This window comes from Entelurus aequoreus, linkage group LG21, assembly GCF_033978785.1.
Source record: "Entelurus aequoreus isolate RoL-2023_Sb linkage group LG21, RoL_Eaeq_v1.1, whole genome shotgun sequence".
Lineage (NCBI taxonomy): Eukaryota > Metazoa > Chordata > Actinopteri > Syngnathiformes > Syngnathidae > Entelurus > Entelurus aequoreus.
In genome coordinates this window covers 32,274,390-32,296,825 of record NC_084751.1, presented here as the reverse complement: position 1 = coordinate 32,296,825, position 22,436 = coordinate 32,274,390, and the positions used below count along the sequence as shown (strand labels likewise).

At 38.0% G+C, this 22,436-nt stretch overlaps 1 protein-coding gene across 1 annotated transcript in view; it reads right to left on the bottom strand.

Annotated features, from left to right (window-relative positions):
* tln1 (talin 1) overlaps positions 1–22,436 on the bottom strand; it is a 136,614-nt gene that overhangs the window by 31,537 nt on the left and 82,641 nt on the right. The window contains exons 25-41 of the mRNA XM_062031499.1: positions 22,108–22,236; positions 18,654–18,756; positions 17,112–17,320; positions 16,832–16,951; positions 14,426–14,623; positions 14,107–14,246; positions 13,936–14,029; positions 11,529–11,618; positions 11,321–11,443; positions 11,094–11,237; positions 10,844–11,005; positions 9,898–10,038; positions 6,159–6,340; positions 5,766–5,898; positions 4,977–5,078; positions 4,549–4,719; positions 3,231–3,479 (exon numbers count right to left, since the gene is read on the bottom strand). Coding sequence (XP_061887483.1) covers positions 3,231–3,479; positions 4,549–4,719; positions 4,977–5,078; positions 5,766–5,898; positions 6,159–6,340; positions 9,898–10,038; positions 10,844–11,005; positions 11,094–11,237; positions 11,321–11,443; positions 11,529–11,618; positions 13,936–14,029; positions 14,107–14,246; positions 14,426–14,623; positions 16,832–16,951; positions 17,112–17,320; positions 18,654–18,756; positions 22,108–22,236 — 2,490 coding nt within the window. The remainder of the gene's footprint in view (positions 1–3,230; positions 3,480–4,548; positions 4,720–4,976; positions 5,079–5,765; positions 5,899–6,158; positions 6,341–9,897; positions 10,039–10,843; positions 11,006–11,093; positions 11,238–11,320; positions 11,444–11,528; positions 11,619–13,935; positions 14,030–14,106; positions 14,247–14,425; positions 14,624–16,831; positions 16,952–17,111; positions 17,321–18,653; positions 18,757–22,107; positions 22,237–22,436) is intronic.

Genomic DNA, 22,436 nt, shown 5'->3' with positions numbered 1-22,436 from the left:
ATTATTATGAAAGACATGACGATGGATGGATTTTTAAAAAATGCATTCCAAATATTAAATAGATGTAAATAAATGTAAATAAAAGTCCGCTTGCAGCGGAGCCAAAGGGTGCTCCACTATTTCGCCCATAAAATCTGATAAATAACCATTCAAAAAGCGACAATACACTTTACCCAGCCAATCATTTAATCGTTTACTTTATTAGTCCCAGAGGGGAAATTCAGATTTTCAGCTCAATCCCAGTCAAGAGCAGACATACATTACAGGGAGACAGAACAGGAACCAACTTCCACCCATACTGGTTTAAATGTAGCTTAAAGATGTAGATATTGAGTTTAACTATGTAAAGCGGTTTGAGTCTCTAAAGAAAAACACTATATTAATATAATTCACTCAACTTATCCAAATGTTTCCTTTTATTATTAATGCAGCTCAAACTGGGTTTATTCGGAATGGGCACTGCTTTTCGAATCTTCATAATATTTTTAACATATTGTACCGTGTCGGCCTGGGCAGTACATTGATTGTATTGATAAATTTGAGGGTTTTTTTGTAGCAGACGATTTAAAAAATAAAAAAATAGATGTTTTTGTACTCTTGTTCCGTCATATTTTTTGCCCTCATGAGCTTCCATAGCCCTCACCCACCCCCTTAATTTCTTAGCAGAGATCCACAAGCCTAGCAAAACATGGATAATGCTAATGCTAATGAGAGTGAGACGTTTGTTCCAAAGAAATGTGTTACTAGTGCCCTATATTTGTAGCACCAGCGTGGAACAAGTGACTGCACATTGCAAAGATTATTTAAAAAAAGGCAGCAGCACATGAAACTTATTCCAGCGTCGAGCCGAATGGGGGAAATGCAACTTTTTACAAGGCGAACAAAACCGCAACAACTCCTCCACCTAAAAAGCAGCTTACTGTGGCGAAATCATTTACACAAGGTACCATGCACAGTATGGAGAACAATGTACAGAGCGATCACTAAAGCAGTCGCTCTGCACATCCAAACCGGACAACATTACATGTGCAATGAAGTGCATATTGTCTTTATCATCAGTACACACTAACAAGGAGCCCAGGATACTTCATGGAAAAGCCTAAAGTGTCATCTCAATGCTTTACGTGATTATTTATTTTCATACAATGTACAATACTACATTTTTATTAACAGTAGTATTTTATTCAAAAAAGAAGTTTTAAGTTTCATTTTATTGATCTGATTGATTTGTATAACTATTTAATGATTATTGGTATCTTTATTGAAGTTTATTTATTTGCATGCAATGTGCAATGCTAAATATTTATCTACAGAAGTATTTATTTTTCAAGACAGAAGTTTTAAGTTTGCACTTTATAAATCTCCATGTTGCAGATGATTATTTGCATGCAATGTGCAATGCTACATTTGTGTTTACAGAAGTATGTTATTCAAGCAGTAGTATTGCCTCCCAGAGGAAGATCTTAATTTAATTTTTTGAAAATTTTGCATAAAAAGTACAATTTATATCTGGTCTAAAAAAAATATATTATACACATTTCAATTGTGCTAAGAGTAAGATGCAGGGTATGCAGTGTTATTTCAAACTTCTAGTTTTTGATCAAATAAAAGCAAAACGTGTTGAATTACTACCTCTGTCATTTGTATTAATTGGTTTCTTTAAAAAGTAAAAAAATAAAATAAAATTGGGAAAACATTGAAAAAAAATTGGGGAAATTTTATTTTTAGGTCATATCGCTCAGGCCGAGAACAGTATGCCTGTATTTAACACTGAAGAAGCAGTGATATCTATGGATGCTGAAAAGGCATTTGACAGAGTGGACTAGTGGCCTAGTGGAGTGGAATTATCTGTTTTATGTCCTGAAGAGATTGGGCTTTGGTAACAGTTTTATTTTATGGATTAAGGCTCCTTTATTCATTTCCTGAGGCCTCGGTCAGGACAAATAATATTCAAGCCCAATACTTTCGCCTCTATCGCTCTACACCGCAAGGTTGTTCTCTAATTCCATTGCTTTTTGCTCTTGCCATTGAGCCTCTGTCAATAGCGCTTCGTACTAATCCCCTATTTATGGGCATATGTAGAAAAAACGCGCAAGTGAAAGTCTCTCTCTACACAGATGACCTCCTACTGTGTGTCTCAGACCTCTCCGACTCGGTCTCGGCTGCCTTGATTACGCCTCAAGCATTTGGACATTTGTCTGGTTACAAACTAAACTTGGGTAAAAGTGAAATATTTACTATAAATGTTGCTGCTAAGAAATATCCTGTGCAAAATTCCCCCTTTTAAATTGTCTCGCAAAGTTGGGCATCCAGGTCACATATACGCTTGCAGAACTTTATAAAGCCAACTTTGTTTCACTGTTGTCTGGAATCCAGGGAGACTTTGATCGCCATTCCCTACTTAACTGATCTACATTGGCTTCTATTAAAATGAATATACAGTACTTCCGTGATTTTCTTATCTTTTCCAGTGCATACCCACCTCTTCTCCCTCAGTACTTATTTAAATTAGATAGTCAGATTTTAGATTTCATTTGGAATAAAAAGACTCACAGGTTACATAAACAATATTTGCAAAGACCCAAATCATTGGGAGGACTGGCACTACAAAACTTTGGGTTTTATTACTGGGCCACCAACATTACATTTCTGAAGTATTGGCTGCAATAAGGAGCGTTTGATCACCCTCAATTATGTCTGGTTATGGAGGCAAATTAAAATAAAACAGTTTCTCTCAGAGCTTTGGTTCACTCTCCCACTCACTCATGTACCTCCTCTTATAAGAAAAACTCAATTGTAAAGATCTCATTCAGGATTTGGGTTCAGTTTAGGTGCTATTTTGGTCAACAGACTATTTGTCGTCTTGCACCAATCACTGCGAATCATGCTTTCCCTTCCTCTCTTGTCTATAGTGCCACTTTAAGGTGGTCAAGTCTGGGAATCAACAACATCAAAGATTTATACATTGACAACACTTTTGCTTCTTTTCAACAACTTTGATTGGAAATTGTAAATAAATGCAAATTATTGTTTTAAAAATCAATGAAGACATTTTGTATCATCAATATAAATGGCTAACATGTAATGTAGAATTTAATATCTAAACTAACTTAAAATACAGTGAAGTACTGCCACAGTATATACATACATATAAAAATGTGTATTTAATAGTCTATCTATTAAAAATATTTAGGCCAACTGTATTTAATGATGGCAGCAACATGTCTTACCATCTCCTGCACAGTGACAGCAATGGCCTTAGCTGTCTTCACCATGGTGGTCTGGTAGTCCACAAATGTGCCCTCAGGTTCAAGTGTAGGTGCATCTTCCATCTTGTTGATGGCATCATTGATGGAGTCCACCATTCCCCCCACAGCACCTGCTGCACTGGCTGCTTCTGCTAATGTGGCCCCCAAATCATCTACAGCTTCCTTCATCATCTGCACCGACTCCTCCAGGGCCTCCTGCATGTGTGCCGCCTGCAAAACAAATACTCATTTGACCTAATCACGCGAAAACAATCCACTACGAACTTCGATGAACCACAGTTACACTCACTACACTTGCACACTTGTATACACTCTACACATACACACTTAAAAACACACTCAACACTTACACACTTTAATTCACACACTTCACTTACAGACTCTTGTACAGTACATACACTACACTTATGAACTTTGATACAAACATGATGCCTACAAACTCATAGATACACACTACACTTACACACTTTGATACCGACTCTACACTTAGACTCTTATACACACCCTACACTTACTCTTGTGCACACACTACACTTACTCTTGTGCACAAACAATACTTACCCTTATGCACACACTACACGTACACGATTTAATACACACTACACTTACACAATGTAATACGCACTCTACACTTACACGCTTTAATACGCACACTAAACTTACACTACACTTTTATACAGACTACTACACACTGTGATATACACTACACTTACTTTCATACAAACTACTACACTCTTTGATACACATTATACTTACACACTCTGATACACTCGCTACCCTTACACTGATACACACACTACACTTAAACACTTTGATACACACTCTTTAAAACTCACACTAAACTCAATCGTATACACACAACACTTACACACTTGAACACATACACTACATTTACACACTCCAATCCACTCACTATAGTTACATATTTTAGTACACACAATACACTTACACACTTTGATAGACACACTAAACTTACATACACGTACACTCTTATACACACCTTAATACACACACTGCACTTGCAGACTCTTATATACACACACACCACTTACACACTTTGATGCAAAAACTACATTTACTCTTATAGACACTACCCTTACACACTTTGGTACACAAACTACACTTACACACTTTCATTCTCTTTTACACACTACACTTACACTTTTTGATTCACACATTGAGATTAACAAGTTAAACCTTAAATTAATTTATTGTCAATGACAGAGATGAAGTGTTGAGTAAGACTAATGAATGATGACTTAACGTCCTAATTAATTACCTTGGGGTTTCCTCCAGCCTCTTTGGCAGTGTAGAGCATCTGCAGGGCTGACTCTGTCAGAGTTTTGGTCTGGTCTAAAACAGCCATCTGCTGTTGGCTGCTGACGATCTTGGACGCTGTGCCGATAGCGGCCATGATGAGTGGCTCAAAGTAGCTGACCATTTGAGATACCTGTTGAGTGTGAGGGGGCACAAAATATAGAAAAAAACTATACAAAAGATTGTTGAATAAAACATATGATGGACTAACAGGGGATAGCATTTATACTTCACATAATTTGGCTTCATAAAACCCAGCACTTTACTTTTTATACATGTTCTTATGTTACAGCATTATTCCTGAAATGATTAAAGTCATTTTCTCCTCAATATTCTACACACAACACCCTATAGCAACAACAAGTATTGATTGGAGGTGTATTGTCATACCTTGTGTCCCAGCTGTGAGGCCTCAGAGCGAGCAGCCACAGCAACTGGTTCAATCAAATGACTAATCTCATGGACTGAAGCAGCCATCTGCTCATGAAGGGCCTGCAACACAGCACAATACATTGACTTGATCAATGTCAGTTAACACAAAGCACGTATGTTTCAGATTTACCAGTCACAGCATTACTGCTATTAATCGACTTATTCATTCAACTATTGCTGTTGTGCTTTTTGTTGCCGAGTGCTTGGTCATGTGAGCGTTCATTGCTTGTCATTATGTATAAGCAGCTTACCTACAGTAGTGTACCTACTGTATCTTATGAGAGGTGTAATTAATTTATAAGACACTGTAGTTAGAATCATCCACTGAAGGCTACAATCAAAATAATCAATACATTGTCAAATTAAAATGCTCATGCATGATGATTAGGTTTGAAAATGAAAAATGATTGATCCATCTCTTGTAACAATGTTGTCAACTTCAAAGCTCAGAACATTGTTAGCGTTGTACAGGTAGAGTATTCGATGTAATTTCATACAGCTAAGCCCTCCTGTCCAAAGCAATATGGTTTATACAATTAATATTTGTCTGGAGTACTACGGTACATCAAAAAGCAATACTAATACTTTGCACGCTATACTGCCATAAATGAGGAAGAATAGCAAACATGCAACCGATACTACTGATGTGGGTTTTTTTTAAGTCAAAATGGATTATGCTAATATTTTCAGTTCACCATGTATCGTATAATAATGCAAAGATAATGCGGGTATTAAGCTTGTGTTTACCTCCATGGAGATATCTTCTCGTGGTGTGAGCTGCTGGCTGATGGCAGCCAGAGAAGCCTGGTCCACCTCACGTATGCAGCCATTTAGAACCTCGATAGCATCATCACATTCCCTCTGGCCTGGCGCCTTTTCTCTGCAGGAATACACAAAATAGGCAAATATAATAATACAGTATAAAGTCTTCTCACCCCCAATGTTTATTGGGGAGGGGGATTTTTTCTTCTTCCTGGGGGGGCTGAGGATGTAACCGAAAATAATTGGGAACCACTGGATTACACGGCTAATATCATGGTATGGATGAATGTCACTCTATTGAGTGATTACATCAAGCATTGGAATGGTTACAAAGAAGAGAATATCCAGGATAAATCCAAAATAATTAAGAGATGATACCTCATATTGGTAATGAGTTTCTTGATGGAGTCCGATACGGTTCTTGAGTGTCCGGCAAGGACAGACCACTTGGGGGGGTCTTTGGGGTTGACGGCTAGAGATCGGGCAGTCTGGATCAGGCCAGTGGAACTCTCGAGCATGGTCTTGGCTGCTGCCACAATGGGCTCCATAGCAGCGTGACCCTAAGGAAGATTAGAATGTGAAATGTGACTGCTTCCACATGTCTTCTTAACAGCAGTCTAACTTGTTCATATCCCGAATTCGGAGGTCTCAAGGTTGGCAAGTATGGCGCTATATCCTATGCCATTTGGACAAGATGATATTATTGTATGCAACTGCATGTTTTTAAGTACAATACTGTTTACATGTATGTCATGTTCTGGTATTAAAACCTAATTGTAACGGTTCGGCATGATATCGTGTTTCCAAGATGCGGAAAGCCGTCAGGAAGCAGCGTGCAGGTAAGATGATGATTTATTCTCCAAAAGCAAAACTCAGTTTAACCAGTGTTGTGCCGGGAAAGCTCAAGGCTAACTTAGCTTAGCAACATAACAAAGAAACAAAAAGGAACAGGAATGAACTTACATCGTAGCTCTCGACCAAACATAACAGTAGCGTAAAGCGAACAAGACTGTCAGGCTGAGTCAACGACGAGGCAGGTATAAATAGCTCTCTGATTAGTAAACAAGACCAGGTGAGGGTCCTGACCACTAATCAGAGGCAGGTGCAATAAATCAGCGCCCAAGGAAACTATGGAACTAAGGGAGCGTTGAAAACAGAAATGAACACTAATTTAGGAGAATAATAACAAATACAAAACAGAATATGACCTGATCATAACACTACTTATGACGTGTTCTGTTATTAAGACCTACCGTATTTTTCGGAGTATAAGTCGCTCCGGAGTATAAGTCGCACCGGCCGAAAATGCATAATAAAGAAGGAAAAAACATATATAAGTCGCACTGGAGTATAAGTCGCATTTTTTGGGGAAATTTATTTGATAAAACCCAACACCAATAATAGACATTTGAAAGGCAATTTAAAATAAATAAAGAATAGTGAACAACAGGCTGAATAAGTGTACGTTATATGACACATAAATAACCAACTGAAAATCGCTGCCGTTGTGTCCTTGGGCGGGACACTTCACCCTTGCCCCCGGTGCCACTCACACCGTGAATTGAATGATGAATGATAGGTGGTGGTCGGAGGGGCCGTTGGCGCAAATTGCAGCCATGCTTCCGTCAGTCTACCCCAGGGCAGCTGTGGCTATGAAAGTAGCTTACCACCACCAGGTGTGAATGAATGATGGGTTCTACATGTAAAGCGACTTTGGGTACTTAGAAAAGCGCTATATAAATCCCAGGTATTATTATTATTATTATTAACGTGCCTGGTATGTTAACGTAACATATTATGGTAAGAGTCATTCAAATAACTATAACATATAGAACATGCTATACGTTTACCAAACAATCTGTCACTCCTAATCGCTAAATCTGATGAAATTTTGTACGTCTAGTCTCTTACGTGAATGAGCTAAATAATATTATTTGATATTTTACAGTAATGTGTTAATAATTTCACACATAAGTCGCTCCTGAGTATAAGTCGCACCCCCGGTCAAACTATGAAAAAAACTGCGACTTATAGTGCGAATAATACGGTACTCATGACATGGTTTGTTATTAAGATTCATTAATGAAGTGTTTTGTTATTAGGATCTACTCATGACATGCTCTGTTAATAAGGCCTATTTATGACATGCTTTGTTATTAAGACCTACTGATGACATACTCTGTTATTAAGACCTACTCTTGTCATTAACTGTTCTGTTATTATGTCCTACTCATGACGTGTTATTGATACTAACTCATGATATGTTTTATCAAAAAAAATACTTGTGACATGCTGTGTAATTAAGAGCAACTCATGACGTGTTTTGTTATTAAGGCCTACTCATGACAATTTAGAATAGAACAATCTTTATTGTCATTGATCAGCAGGTGAACAACACAATTATGATGGACTACTCTCTCCTAAGTGCATAAAAAACAATACTGCAATAGTGCAATAATAAATAGAAAATGCAAACAACACTCCCCTCCACCCCGTAAAAAAAAACTCCCCTCCTGCAACCAATGAGACCCCTCCCTGCACTACTGACTTGAATGAATGGGATATTTGTGGTGTTTGTGACTAGTGTCTTGTGTTAAGGGGCCTGGTGTTTCATTAAGAGCAACTCTAAACATGCTCTGTTATTAAGACCTACACATAACATGTCATTGATCCCAACTCATGACTTGTTTTATCATAAAGACCTTCTCGTGCCATGCTCTGTAATTAGGACCAACTCATGTCAAGTTTTGTTATTAAGACCTACTCAAGACATGTTCTGTTATCAAGACCGACATATGACATGTTTTGTTATTAAGACCTACTCATGACATGTTATTCTGTCTCTCCTACTTGTGTCAATAACTCACCGAGACTGACAATGTAACACATTTCAATGTGGTTTTGCAATGTGTTGTTATCAGCACCATTTAGTGGTCATGTTAATTGTTTTCAGTTGACAGATAAATTTGTAAACCTTGAAGCGGCTATTTTGATGGCTGCTGTGCCTGGTGAAGACAGCTAGATTCAAATTTCCTCCGTCCTTTTTGGTTTCCTTATCAAAAAGCACAATCTGTAAGTTTATTTGTCTATACATTAGTTATGTATAATATTTTAGTGTTATTAAGCCTATATGACTAGTGAATGTTTTAGTTTGTATTTTTTGTTTATTTATTTTTTAAATGTTTATTCATTCATTTGATAGGGAAGAAAATAATACAGGTAGTGAGAAACAGACACTCTTTTCCCCCGTGCCCCCCAAAAAAGTAAATAAATAAAAAAATAAAAAAATAAAAATAGAAATACAAAAGTAAAACGAACAAAAAAACAACACCAACCCCTTTCCGCCCCTATTGGTCCTACATTTTCTTGTCACAGATCAGTCACAGTGGGTGGCAATGCACAGCCTTTCTCTTCATCACAAGCTGATAGGAAATTAAACAAAAGGACTAAAAAAAAATAAAGGTTTCTATACAAGTTTGTGATACTCATGTATAATATCTATGAAGCTTATTTTTGTTTGTAAACATGTAACCAAGAGTATGTTGGGTTTTTTTTTAACACTTTTACATGGCTTCTACGAAAGTGCCTGAAGCCAACTCTTGTTTCTGGTGCTTTGTAGAAGACTGTTTAGCTTGCTGCATAGCTGTGTATATGAACACTCAGTGGCATAAGACATGTTCAGTTATTAATACCTACTCATGACATTTATGTATTAAGACTTACTCATGACATGCTCTGTTATTAAGACCTACTCATTAGATATTCTGTTATTAAGAGCTATTCATGACATGTTCTGTAATTAAGAAATACTCTTTACATTTTGTTAAGACCTACTCACGACAAGTTTTGTTATTAAAACCTAATCATGAAATGTTCTGTAATTAAGAATTACTTATTACATTTTGTTATTAAGACCTACTCATGACAAGTTTTGTTATTAAGACCTCTTCATTACATGCTCTGTTATTAAGACACACTCATCACATGTGTTGTTGTTAAGACCTACTCATGACTCGTTCTGTTGTTAAGACCTAGTCATGACAAGTTTTGTTATCGAGTAGGTAAGTCAGTGTTGCTTCTGTAAGACCTACTATATTAAATCAAAAAAATATTGTACCTCATGGCTGATCTGAGCTGGAATGCTGGCAAATTCTGGATTGGAGGCAAAGGCTGTCAGGTTGTCCACAGCTTCTATCAGAGGACCAGTTGCAGCCCGACACCTTTCTCTGTTCTCCTGGTTAAAGGCTCCATCCAAAGCCTGCACACAAAAAATACCAAGCCTAACAACTAGTTTTTTGCTTTTACTTGCAAGCAAAACTTTGAATTAGGAGTAGGCGTCGCAAATGCAACACAGAACCCTGTAAATTCCACCAAACACTCTGACTAGCATTAGCTAATAGTCTTTCGAACAATGGTGGGGGAGAAAGTGGGTGTGAGACAGTGCTGAGAAGAAGAGGATGATAAAAGTTTTTGAGTGATCGGATAAAACATATTTTTGTTTGGTTAAAGAGCAATTATAAAAATACAAGAAAAAAATACATTTATAAAATCACTCTTCAATTTTAAAAACTGTACAAAAGTTAATTTCATTGTATGTGTCTTCACTCGGGAAACAGCATCAAATGTAAACTTTAAATTAGATGTAAGTTTCACTTTTGCTTTGCCCCAACACTGCTAATGTGCATTCAATGACTGCCTGACAAAATGAGACATCTCAATGCTTAGCCAATTAACAAAATTCAGTAGGCATAGATGTAAAAAAAACATAATGTATGAACATGTAAAAAATGTGGGATGGTACATGTATGATGTACATTTTAGCTGTATTATCACATATTAATCATTTGTTACCACTGATTACACTGCCAAGGGTGTATGACGAATGAGATTAGAAATTATGAGAAATTAGAAAAAAAATAACATTTTGAAGAAAAGAAATATAAATAAAAAATTATATTATAATTAAAATCTGCAAACTTGCAATGTTACAAATGCTGAATCACAAATGTTTAGGGATCCACTAAATGGTTTATCTATTTTATTGTGTGTAAAATAATACAAACCTTAATGGACTTGACAAGGTTGGCGGTGGTGTTGGCCACCTCTTTGGCTGACTGGACAAACTGTCTCTTAGCAACGGGGTTGGGGGTTTTGGAGGAGGCCAGTCGGCAAGCGTTACATAGTGCTGAAGTGTGTTTGGCAACAATGGTGGCGGCAGACAGAACCTATGCAAGGCAATGCATGGACATATCATTCAACCAAATGACAAAAACATAAATATAGTGATTTGCTGAATATTGCCGTGGGGTGTACTTGTGATTGGGTGCATCCTGGGTCCACTAGGTTCTGGCAGGCCATTTGAATGGACTGGTTAGCTCGGGCAAACTGAGCAGGATCTACAAGACCCTTCTGACCTGCTGAACTGTTGGGATCTGACACGCCAACCAAATAGGAAGCCTTTAAGAAAAGAAGAATCAGGTAAGTTTTATTATTTATTAGTAACCTTCAATTTGTGTGTAGACACAACGGCTAGTTTGTACCTGTGCTGCAGCTTCAGTCAGACCACACAAGGCTTTGGAGCCAGAACTGACCGAATCACCAAACTCTGGCAAGTTGGAGTTCTTGGCATTGTGGGAAATACCGGCCATGGATTCACCAAGGATCTTTTTTTAAGATAAAGCAGATGATGCAAAGCCAGCAGACAGATTGGATATGTTGTAAAAAAAAAAATGCTCCGACGATACACACCTTGGAGTTTTCCATGACACTGTCGATACAGTCAAAGTAGGAGAGGTCATTTACAGCTTCACTTGGGTTCTCTAGCATTCCTCTCACTGACTGCAAACACACGCAACAAAGCAAACACACTCAATATTTGTTTATACACACTTGTCATCGAGGGGAGGCATTGTCTCATAAAGTCACAAGCCATAGATCTTTGGTGTAATGTTACCACACGAGCAAAAGCAACCCCGGCCGAGTCATACCAAAGACTATAAAAATGGGACCCATTACCTCCCCGCTTGACACTCAGCATCAAGGGTTGGAATTGGGGGTTAAATCACCAAATATGATTCCCGGGCGCAGCCACCGCTGCTGCTCACTGCTCCCCTCACCTCCCAGGGGGTGATCAAGAGTGATGGGTCAAATGCAGAGAATAATTTCACCACACCTAGTGTGTGTGTGACAATCATTGGTACTTTAACTTAATTATTTATGGCCATGTGTTCTCTAGGATAACGCATCAAATGCTGTCTTTAAAACAACGTTTGTTTGTTTGCCACGTCTTGTCTGATCGCCACATTGCTAATGAAAAAAAATATATATATATATATTTTATATGGTGAATGTTTTCGTCAGGGGTAACATCATTCACTTTACCCGTCAATGGGTCTGCTAAGCTCCGCTTTCAGGTCAGAATGACGAGGCCGCCGATTTGTGACAATCTGGTTGCTTTATTGTTAGTTTTGCAGGACACAACCAGACACGTTCGTCACTCTACTGCGCAGTGCAGCGCTACCTCTCTCTCTCTTTACTCGCTCACTCACTCACTGATGTCACTCAGACAACACTTTGCCATTCTCTTAAACACACAAGCACGCTTCTCTCATTAGTTAACCAGCTCCCCTGCTGTGCACATGTAGATACGTAGACGTGCACACAGCTGCTTGGATTGATGCCAAATGTTAGCGGAGTTAAAACTGCCCAATTAACAGTCAACTAATGCAAGTGAAATGACTATATTTTGTAACAAATTGTTACAATTTATGTTTTACTTTAAAAAATGTGTGTTTTACCTGCTACATGGCTTATCTGTGTACATTTATCCATAGTTTTATTTTCGTACTTACTAATAATTGTATTTTTCTTAAAACACAGACCAGGATTGGCAACCATAAATCATGAAGCATTTAATATAATGTCAGTAAAGCTTTTTATTATATTCTAACTAGAGATGTCCGATAATATCGGCCTGCCGATATTATCGGCCGATATATGCGTTAAAATGTAATATCGGAAATTATCGGTATCGTTTTTTTTATTATCGGTATCGTTTTATTTATTTATTTATTTTTTTTTTTAATTAAATCAACATAAAAAACACAAGATACACTTACAATTAGTGCACCAACCCAAAAAACCTTCCTCCCCCATTTACACTCATTCACACAAAAGGGTTGTTTCTTTCTGTTATTAATATTCTGGTTCCTACATTATATATCAATATATATCAATACAGTCTGCAAGGGATACAGTCCGTGAGCACACATGATTGTGCGTGCAGCTGGTCCACTAATAGTACTAACCTTTAACAGTTAATTTTACTAATTTTCATTCATTACTAGTTTCTATGTAACTGTTTTTATATTGTTGTACTTTCTTTTTTATTCAAGAAAATGTTTTTAATTTATTTATCTTATTTTACTAAATTTTTTAAAAAGTACCTTATCTTCACCATACCTGGTTGTCCAAATTAGGCATAATAATGTGTTAATTCCACGACTGCATATATCGGTTGATATCGGTATCGGTTGATATCGGTATCTGTAATTAAAGAGTTGGACAATATCGGAATATCGGATATCGGCAAAAAGTCATTATCGGACATCCCTAATTCTAACCTAATCCTTGTTTATGGCAGACTATATGTAATATGGAAAATTGAAAATTGTTCTTCGAGTGCAACAAGAAAAACACAATGTGTTTAATGCCCTTAATTTATATTTTAACCTTCTAAAATTGTTCTTTGAGTGCAATAGGAAACATATGTTTATTGTATTCTAAGATTTTCTGTTAAAATTAAGCCAATATTAAAAAATGTAGTTCCCTTTATTTTGAAAAGTATCGAAAAGTATCGATAGACATTTTGGTTCTGATACCGGTACCGAATTATTGGTATCGGGTATATATATGTGCGTATATATATAAATATATATGTATATATATATTTATATATATATACATATGAATATATAGCCTGGCCAAATTTCATTTTAACCTATTGTTGCCGGCGAGTCAAAATAATTGCCCAAATAATCAGTAAAAATAATTCACAACCCATAATCTAATAGATCCTTTCCTGATGGATTTGTGAAACACGACTAAGAAGAACACTGCATAAACCAGAGACAACAATCTAAAATAATGGCGGTACCTCCAGCTCCCTGAGGGCGTTGTCACACTCCTTCTGTCCAGGAGCCTGCTGGGTGCACATGGTAATGAGCTGGTTGATACTGTCTGTAACTGCCCTGTAGACACACACAAGTGGACACTGTGAATAAATATTTATTGTATGGACTGATACAACATGAAGAAGTAGTAGTACCGAGCAGCAGCAGCCAGCTGGTTCTTGAGGTTAGGAGAGTTGGGGTCAGTAGATAGAGCTTTGGCAGCCAGGAGTAATTTGCTGGATGACATAGAGATTGTCTTCAGGTTGGACACCACTTGTGTCCTGTCCTCTTTAGTCTGCAGATGTTTGGGAGATATAGGATTTTGACATATGTCTCACACAAGTCAAATCATGATCATTCATATGACGTGTCATATCTACAAGAGTGAAGTCACGGTGTCCATGGAGATATACACAGTACCAAAATGAAGGTAACATCTTTATCTTCATTTCCTGTTTATGCCATCATACTGACTTGTGATGTTCCTGCCATGTCAACACCAGCATCCAGGAAGTTGTTAAAGTCCTGTCCAAACTTGCTGGTGGATCTGGCCAGTTCCCGGGTGCTGGCGCGTGATGCCTGGACAACCTCGTTGGCTGACTGGTTAAGACCAGCTGCCACTTGATTCAGCTGGCCTTGAACCTCTTGAAAACTCCTTCCACTGGAGGGGAACTGGAAAGGAAAAAAGCTGTTAAGAATATGTCATTTATTTATATATTCATAGGTCACTAATTCATTTAAATCCAGTATTTACTTACGCAGCACACAATGTTTCTGTCAGTTATTTTACTCCCTAATCTCAACGTTTTTGATAGGGTTGTTGTAATCTGATATTGATATCGGTCCGATATCAGCAAAAATACAAGAATTGGATGATATCGACTTGCATATAAAATCTCCCATATGAGCGCTCCGATAAATGCAGTCCTGTAGCATGTTTACTTGTGCAAAGCTGGACAGACTGTTAACATCTAAATGTCCTCCCAAAAGAACACAAATTTGTTTTTTTCTTGTATTTTAGTGGTGATTTACTAAATATAAACATGGTAGGCTATAAGTTACTAGGAGCTAGCAGCTAAACAAAAGTTAAAAAGCACACAATAGCACACAAGCTAGGCATAAGTGTCCTTAATTGAACAACTTGTGTCTTGTTTGGAATATTAGAATACTTGCTCCTGCTGCTGCAGTTCGCCATTCAAAGCTAAGCGCTATCTTTATATCTGTGTGCTTCTAACTATTTTTACGGCTTTCTTTAATCCTTATCGAAGTCTTATCGAACTTACAAAGCACCCACTCTCACTTTCAGCGAGCTAGTTGCTGAGCTAACAAAGATAAGCTTGTCCCGGTCCTAATCTACTGCGCTCTGAAAAAGCAAGAACTTGACTTGGTGAAAGGAACAAGGTGAGTATGGCTTCCTGTTCATCGTGCACCTTTCTCATGGACAGGTTGGCTCTGCTAGAGAGCCATGTCTGCCAGTTTGAGCAGAGTAATTTCGTAACTTTAGGCACTGTGGACACGTTTGTTAGAGTTAGCTGTAGCGAGCTGACTAGCCCAGTTTGTAGCAGCCCTAAGCGGCCTGCAAGCCACGGTGAACCGGTTGAGACGCATAATAGATTTAGCCCTTTAGTTAGTCTCACACCCCCGTGTACCGGACACCAAAACTTAGCTATAGGGGACTCCATCACCTGGAACATACAGTTTATGAAACCAGCCATAATTAAGTGTATTCCCTGGGCGAGAGCCGCCGACATTGAAGCTCGTCTTAGGGAGCTGACTCTCAACAGGCCTAGTAAACACGTACGACAGGCTGATCGTACCACTAGCTACGCAAACATAGTTGTATACGTCCGCTCCAATGACACTAGAATGAGACAGTCAGAGATTACAAAGAGGAACATAGCTCAGACTTGTAATCTCGCTAGAAAGATGTCTCAGTATTGAGTATTTGTCTCGGGCACCCTGCCTGCAAGAGGCAATGATGAGAGGTATAGCATATTAGTCTCGCTTAACAAGTGGCTGGCTTGTTTTTGTAGACAACGGGGACTAACATTAATTGATAATTGGCCCTTTTCTGGGGCAAACCGGGTTTGCTGAGGAGGGATGGCTTTCAACCTAACCAGGAAGGCGCCAGCACTCTTACTAGGAATATAGATTACTGTTTGAGTCACACTTGACTGACTACACTAGAGCAAGCTTGGACACAGGGAACTACAGTGCCTGTTAGCCCTGGTGAGGAGTCAGTTAAGCTAGAACTAACTAGCACCAGACTGTAAAATTCCTGCACACGTAACATTTCTCGTAGAATAATACATAACTCACATAATGTTTTTTCTGTAGTGACTGTGCCAGAAGTGGACATGCATTCTACTGAGGTGGCAAATTATGAAGTGTTAAATCTATCGCAGCATCAAGCAAATAATCTCAAAATCCCCACCATATCAATACCTTTAAGGCATACGACACGGAATAGACGTAACGTTATTAATATCAGTACTACGGATACCATTAAAGGTGCCATAATGTAATAATTTCATGTCAAGTCATCATTAAATGGCCCTAAAATGTCAAAAGGCATGAATAAATCAAGTTCTTTTTAAAAACCTGTAAATCTGATAACAGTAGCTCAGCCGGGATATGCTCATTTCAAAATTGAATTTCCAGCCCCAAAATCTTGTTATTGTTTTCATTTCGATGCCCTGGCCTCCACCGTTTGACCAATTAGAAAGTCTGTGAGTGTGTCACATCCAGGTTGCCAGTTACGCACCGCCACCTTCGTCGAGCTACTGCCACTAGTAAAGTTACTAAACATGTCAGACCTTAGTAAATTTAAAAGGCGTCGTTGGGACAACAACAATCACTAGCAGTATTGCTGGTACTTACAGAATCAGCCAGGAGAGCTTTGCTGGCTTCACCCACAGTACGAATGGCATTGTCCACATCCCGCTGACCAGGAAGGCAGTTGACACATCTGTTCAAGGCCTGAGACACTGCTTTGGCCACCTACACACAGTAGACACAAACATACATAAACTGTGTTCAGCCAATATAATGCATTATGATGGTGCTCAAACATGTCAACAGAAAGGGTTCTTCAATTAGGACTAAAATAACAACTACTGTGGAAAAGTAAGCAGAGCACTATGTTGTCCTGCAGTCTGACCTGGGCCAGCCTTTGCTGACTTTCTGCATCTCCTGGTTTGGCAACGGCCCTCTTTGTCTCTTCAAGGAAGTTGGCCGACTTATCCATGACATCACTGGCGCAGTCCAGCAAAGCACTTCGTGCTGCTGCATCATCGGTGGTGGCAGCGACACCTCTTGCAGATGAGGCCAAGGACTTCAGAGCCTGGGCCACGTCTCTGGCTGCCATACCTTGAAAGAGCAGATGTTTTTTAAAACAATCTGAAACGTTAATGTACAACAAATAAATAACAACATAATTAGAGAATAAATCATAAACGCTTGTATTTAGTGTTCAGGTGATGTGTAGGATTTGTAAATTTTTTTGATGTCTTGGAGTTTTTTCAGTTATCATTTTAACTCGATTAAGCTTTTTTAGTTACCTGACCCAGGTGTGCTGTGGTTTCCACTGCTTCCTTAAGTTCCATACTTGTTTGCTATGTCAGCACTGCACTTTGTTAATTTGTACACATTTCATCATTTTAGCTTTCTGCACTACTTCAGAAGTGCTGTTTTGTATTTCTTGTTGGTGAACTTAATGAAGATGAGCAATTCAATATTTTCAATATTTTCAGGACAGTGCAATACATGAATCTGTATTTATGTATATGAATATTAATAACATCCACCTCTTTTGATTGAAAAAAGTTGTCCACCTGTTGCTTAGTCATTATTATTATTATTATTATGGTAACATCCATTTGATCTCTTCTACCTTGGTGTTACAGGATCCAATCTAAATCTCATCATTTGACATGTGCGTCACTCCAGCGCATTCATTCTTACACATAATTTGCTACATTAAATGATCTGATCCTTCTTGAGAACTACTATTTGTGATCTAAAACCTCCGTTCGTGCATCTCATTGATTATTAGCTCCTGGAATCTAAAAAGGTTCTTCGTTCCTTGGATTTTTCTATCAATTACCCCGGGACTAACAAAGCCTTTTTGTTTCTGCAAGGCATTCCGTTGCTGGGCAACCGTTTTGATTAATCCATTGCCTTCAGTTTGCTTCGGTTGCAAACACTTTTTTTATGCGCAAGTAGTACTTTACGCTGGACAGTTTCCAAGAAGAGGATGCCAGTAATCCATCTTGTAATGGTGGCCAAGCTCTGTAGCCAGGAATAGGGCCGAAATTGCAGAGAACTTTCAGCAGAAAGTGAAAAATCTAAATGATTTCGGATTCTTTTAAAAATTTATTTTAACTAACAAAGTAATTAATGCATTCTGTTATACTTTCAATTAGGCCCATATTTGGTAAAAAAAAAAAAAAACTGGTTTCGAGACAAAACTATGTCGATAAACAAACAAGGCAAATGGATTTTACATGATATATGTTCTAATTGCACAGTCTAAAAACATTTATATTACCGGTATATCTACATTTTTGGCAAAAATGAAAGAATCCTCTGATTGACTGGTAACTTATTCACAGCCTAGCTTGCCTCAGTAATGACACAATCCAGTGTGTGGTGTAGAAAATGTACAGTATGTACTATAAATATGAAAATAGTTTGTACCCACCTGTATAGTTCTCATTGCCCTGGGTGGCCTCACTTAGCAACTGGGCTATGGCAGAGCTTACAGCCTTAGTGCTTGTACCAAGATCCTGGGAGCACTTTTCGAGCTGAACAGCAAGCAGATGACAGCAAAGTTCAAGTTTTATTTATACACTTTTCAAAACAAGTCTGCAAGAAGATGAATATGCTCCCTTTTTATGTACATTGCTTAAAGGGGAACTGCACTTTTTGTGGAATTTTGTCTATCATTCACAATCCCTTTTTGAGACAAGCACACATTTTTCTTTTTTATGCATTCTAACTTGTAAATGAACGCTAGCAAAAGTCAGCTAACAATGGAGTTAATCGGATTCGCTCTATTCCACCTATAAAACGCTCTAAAAAAAATCCAAAAATCTCCATCAACATTTTATATACATGCTGTAAGTATATATGTATGTAATGTAGTAACAGGCACATTAATAACAACATGTAATATTTGTACAGCTGGTACAAAATGCGGCTTGCAGACTTTTGACAAGGATAAGAAGGTTTGAGCATATTACGCCTATACTGGCCCACCTGCACTGGCTCCCTGTACAATTTTAAGGTTTTATTACGTACAAAATACTTAATGGTCTAGCACAACATCTTATTTTGCTGATTGTATTGTAATGTATGTTCCATCTAGAAATCTGTGTTTCAAGAACGCCGGCTTATTAGTGACCACCAGAGCCCCCAAAAAGTCTGCAGGATCTAGAGCGTTTTCTATTCGGGCTCCAGTACTTTGGAATGCCATACCGGCAACAGTTAGAGATGCTACCTGAGTAGAAGCATTCAAGTCCAGCCTTAAAACTAATTTACATACTCTAGTATTTAAAAAGACACCTGTTCAGACCAGTTGACCTGCCGCTTTCTTTTATGTCCCTCTCTTATGCATAGAGAGGTTACCGGGTGGCCAGGAATAATCTCTGGAGCGGTATCAGTCTGGAAGAAGCTCGAGCTGTTCCAAGTCGTGACACGGGGTGGACCACTCCTCTATGCATCAGTTGGTCACGTCTCTGCGTCGATGACTTGTCTATATGGAAGATCCCCCTACAACCTTGTCTATATGGAAGATCTCCCTACATCCCCCTTCTGGGTTCCCAATGGGCTGGACTCTCGCATTATTATGAATGTAACATTTCAATGACTGTGGGTCCCTATATCTGCAGTCCCTTTTTAAGGTTTCTTTTTTTCCCACCATGGGCTTTTGGACTTTTTTCTTGTCTGGATGTGGGTTTAGATCAGGGTATATTGTGGTTGGTGAAGCCCTTTGAGGCACTTGTGATTAAGGACTATACAAATAAACTGTGATTGATTGAATGTGAATATTTACGTATTTTAGTCATTTTAAGCATACGACGGTGCATTAATTTCACAGACGCATCACAATGTTTGCTATTCCCTTCAACAACTACCACTAATCATGCAGACTTCATGAGAGACAACAACAACTACTTTGGGACAAATGATGATCCAGAATCTTATATTTTTGAGCCTGAATATAAAGAGGATGAGCTACAAGTTTTAGAAGCTGAGTGATAAGGAGATCCAACAAGCAGCACTATTGCTAAGTGCTAAACAAGAAATAAAAACTAAGAACATAATAAAACAATCACTTACTGTACAGTGCATGCTCTCACTGGGATGCAGACTGATGGGATGTTTAAATATTCTCATTTAGATGAAGAATTAAGCATAATACTCAAGCAGGTAAAAAACGTGGGCACAAACCAGGCTTTCTCGTGATTTACGGGTCTAAGTTAATTGTCAAAGTAGCCCAACTTCTCAGTTTATTTCTACTATTAAGAACGAGAGGCATGATCTATAATCTAGAATAAAATTTTACCAACTCAGTTAGGCAATAGCTGCATAAGCTAGTTACCTCTCTGTGATTACGGCACCACTAAAAGTAGTTACTCTTTGTTTGTGCTTATAATAGCAATATCGCTAATACTTGGTTTATATGCAGGTTCATAAATGGAGTATTGTTGACAGTTATTGGATGTTGTTTTTAAAGGGCTTTACGGATGCAATAGATGACTGCCATTAGCTTCACTGTTAGCTACCTCATACTTGATGTTTATTACAAATTAGAATGCATAGAAAAAGACAAATGGTTTCTTGTCTCACATAAAGTTTGTGAATGAAAGGCAAAATTACAAAAAAAAAGTGCACCTGCCGGCCTCACTAAGATTGTCTGAGAAATCCGAAATGTAATAACCACAAAAATAAACCGTGTTAAAAGATTAAGAGAGTGAATACAGGCGAACCGCGTGTTACTATGCACTCTCATACATTATTACTGTAAAGAAAGAAAGAGCACTAGTTATTTGCGCGTGGTTGAAGAATACGTAGTCGTGGGTCACTTTTGCATCCTTTTTTCCTTCATGGTGTCTCCAAAGCGTAAGGCAGACAGTTCTGATGGCACTACATCAAAAAAAGTGAAAGTAAAGTAAATTTAGACATGGTCAAATGTTGAGAAGGTTTAAAAATCAACATTGGTTCAAACCTTGGTCCAAACCAAACGTCGCAAACATTATGAAGGATAAAGACGGTATCTTGGAACATGTAAAAGTATCTGCTCCTATGAAATGGACAGTGATAAATTAATTAAGCAGTGCAGTTGTCTCATAATTGACACTTACTGTCTCTCCGTCCCTTGCAGAAATAAAAGTACATTTTTATTATTGTTTTATTGTCTTGTATTTCATCTTTATATTACTGTATTTGATATGTACTTCATGTGTGCTGTGTACAGTATAGCGCCGCTACTAGCTAGTTGATAACTAGCTTGCACACAATTAGCCAGAAGGCAGCAAGTGTTACACTAGTCACGAGGTGGCAATTAGGACGCTATACACTAGCTATCTTAAATGTTGACATGAATATAATAATATAGTTATTTAAACACTCCAAGGTACGTTGAGGAGGGTGGCTATGTCACTACCATTTATCTACTACAGTGTGTTGGATTAATGTGCATTTAAAGACGTTTAAATATGTGGGAAAATTGCGGGGAAAATATAAAAAAAATATTATAAAAAGTCTAATCAACAAAAAATTTCACGACCTTCCTGCAGTACCTCTGCGGAACCCCTAGTCGTCATTTACCCCCCCACCCCCCCAGTGAGGACCCCTGCACTAAAATCGCTGTCGTAGCAACAGAACTCGTTTGTAGACTGAGGCCCACATGTAACTAAAATCAATCATGAAATACGGTGATTTATAGATTTTTTTTTCTTTAAAACAGTACATTCGAAAATGTATGGATACTTATAGTGATTATATTTTAGCATAACAAAATATATTTGTGTTGAAAAGCTTTTATACATAGGTGTTTTAAGCGTAAGAAGATAAAAAAGCTGCTGAAGTATGAAAGTGGCATAAGTGGGCACCGATTATTGCTTTACATGCATGTTGTGTGTGTCTCTCACATTGTCTCCTGGTAGGGGTTTGAGTTTGCCTTCATCAGCTGAAGCTTTGGCATCCTTTAGATCCTTCTCCAGCCCACGTACAACTGACAGAGCATTGTCTATCTCGAGCGGCCCGCACGCCTCCTGGGCCTGCACACATGCACACACATCGCAAAAAGGCCATCTTGGATATCATACACATAAAAGTACTTTCAATACATGTAAATTATTATTATGAGAACTAATATGTTACAACTAAAAATCAGCGCAAAATATTTCATAACTAACAACATCATATAAGAACATACTTTATCACACCGACATTGTGATTTATAAAAAAAATTAAAAAC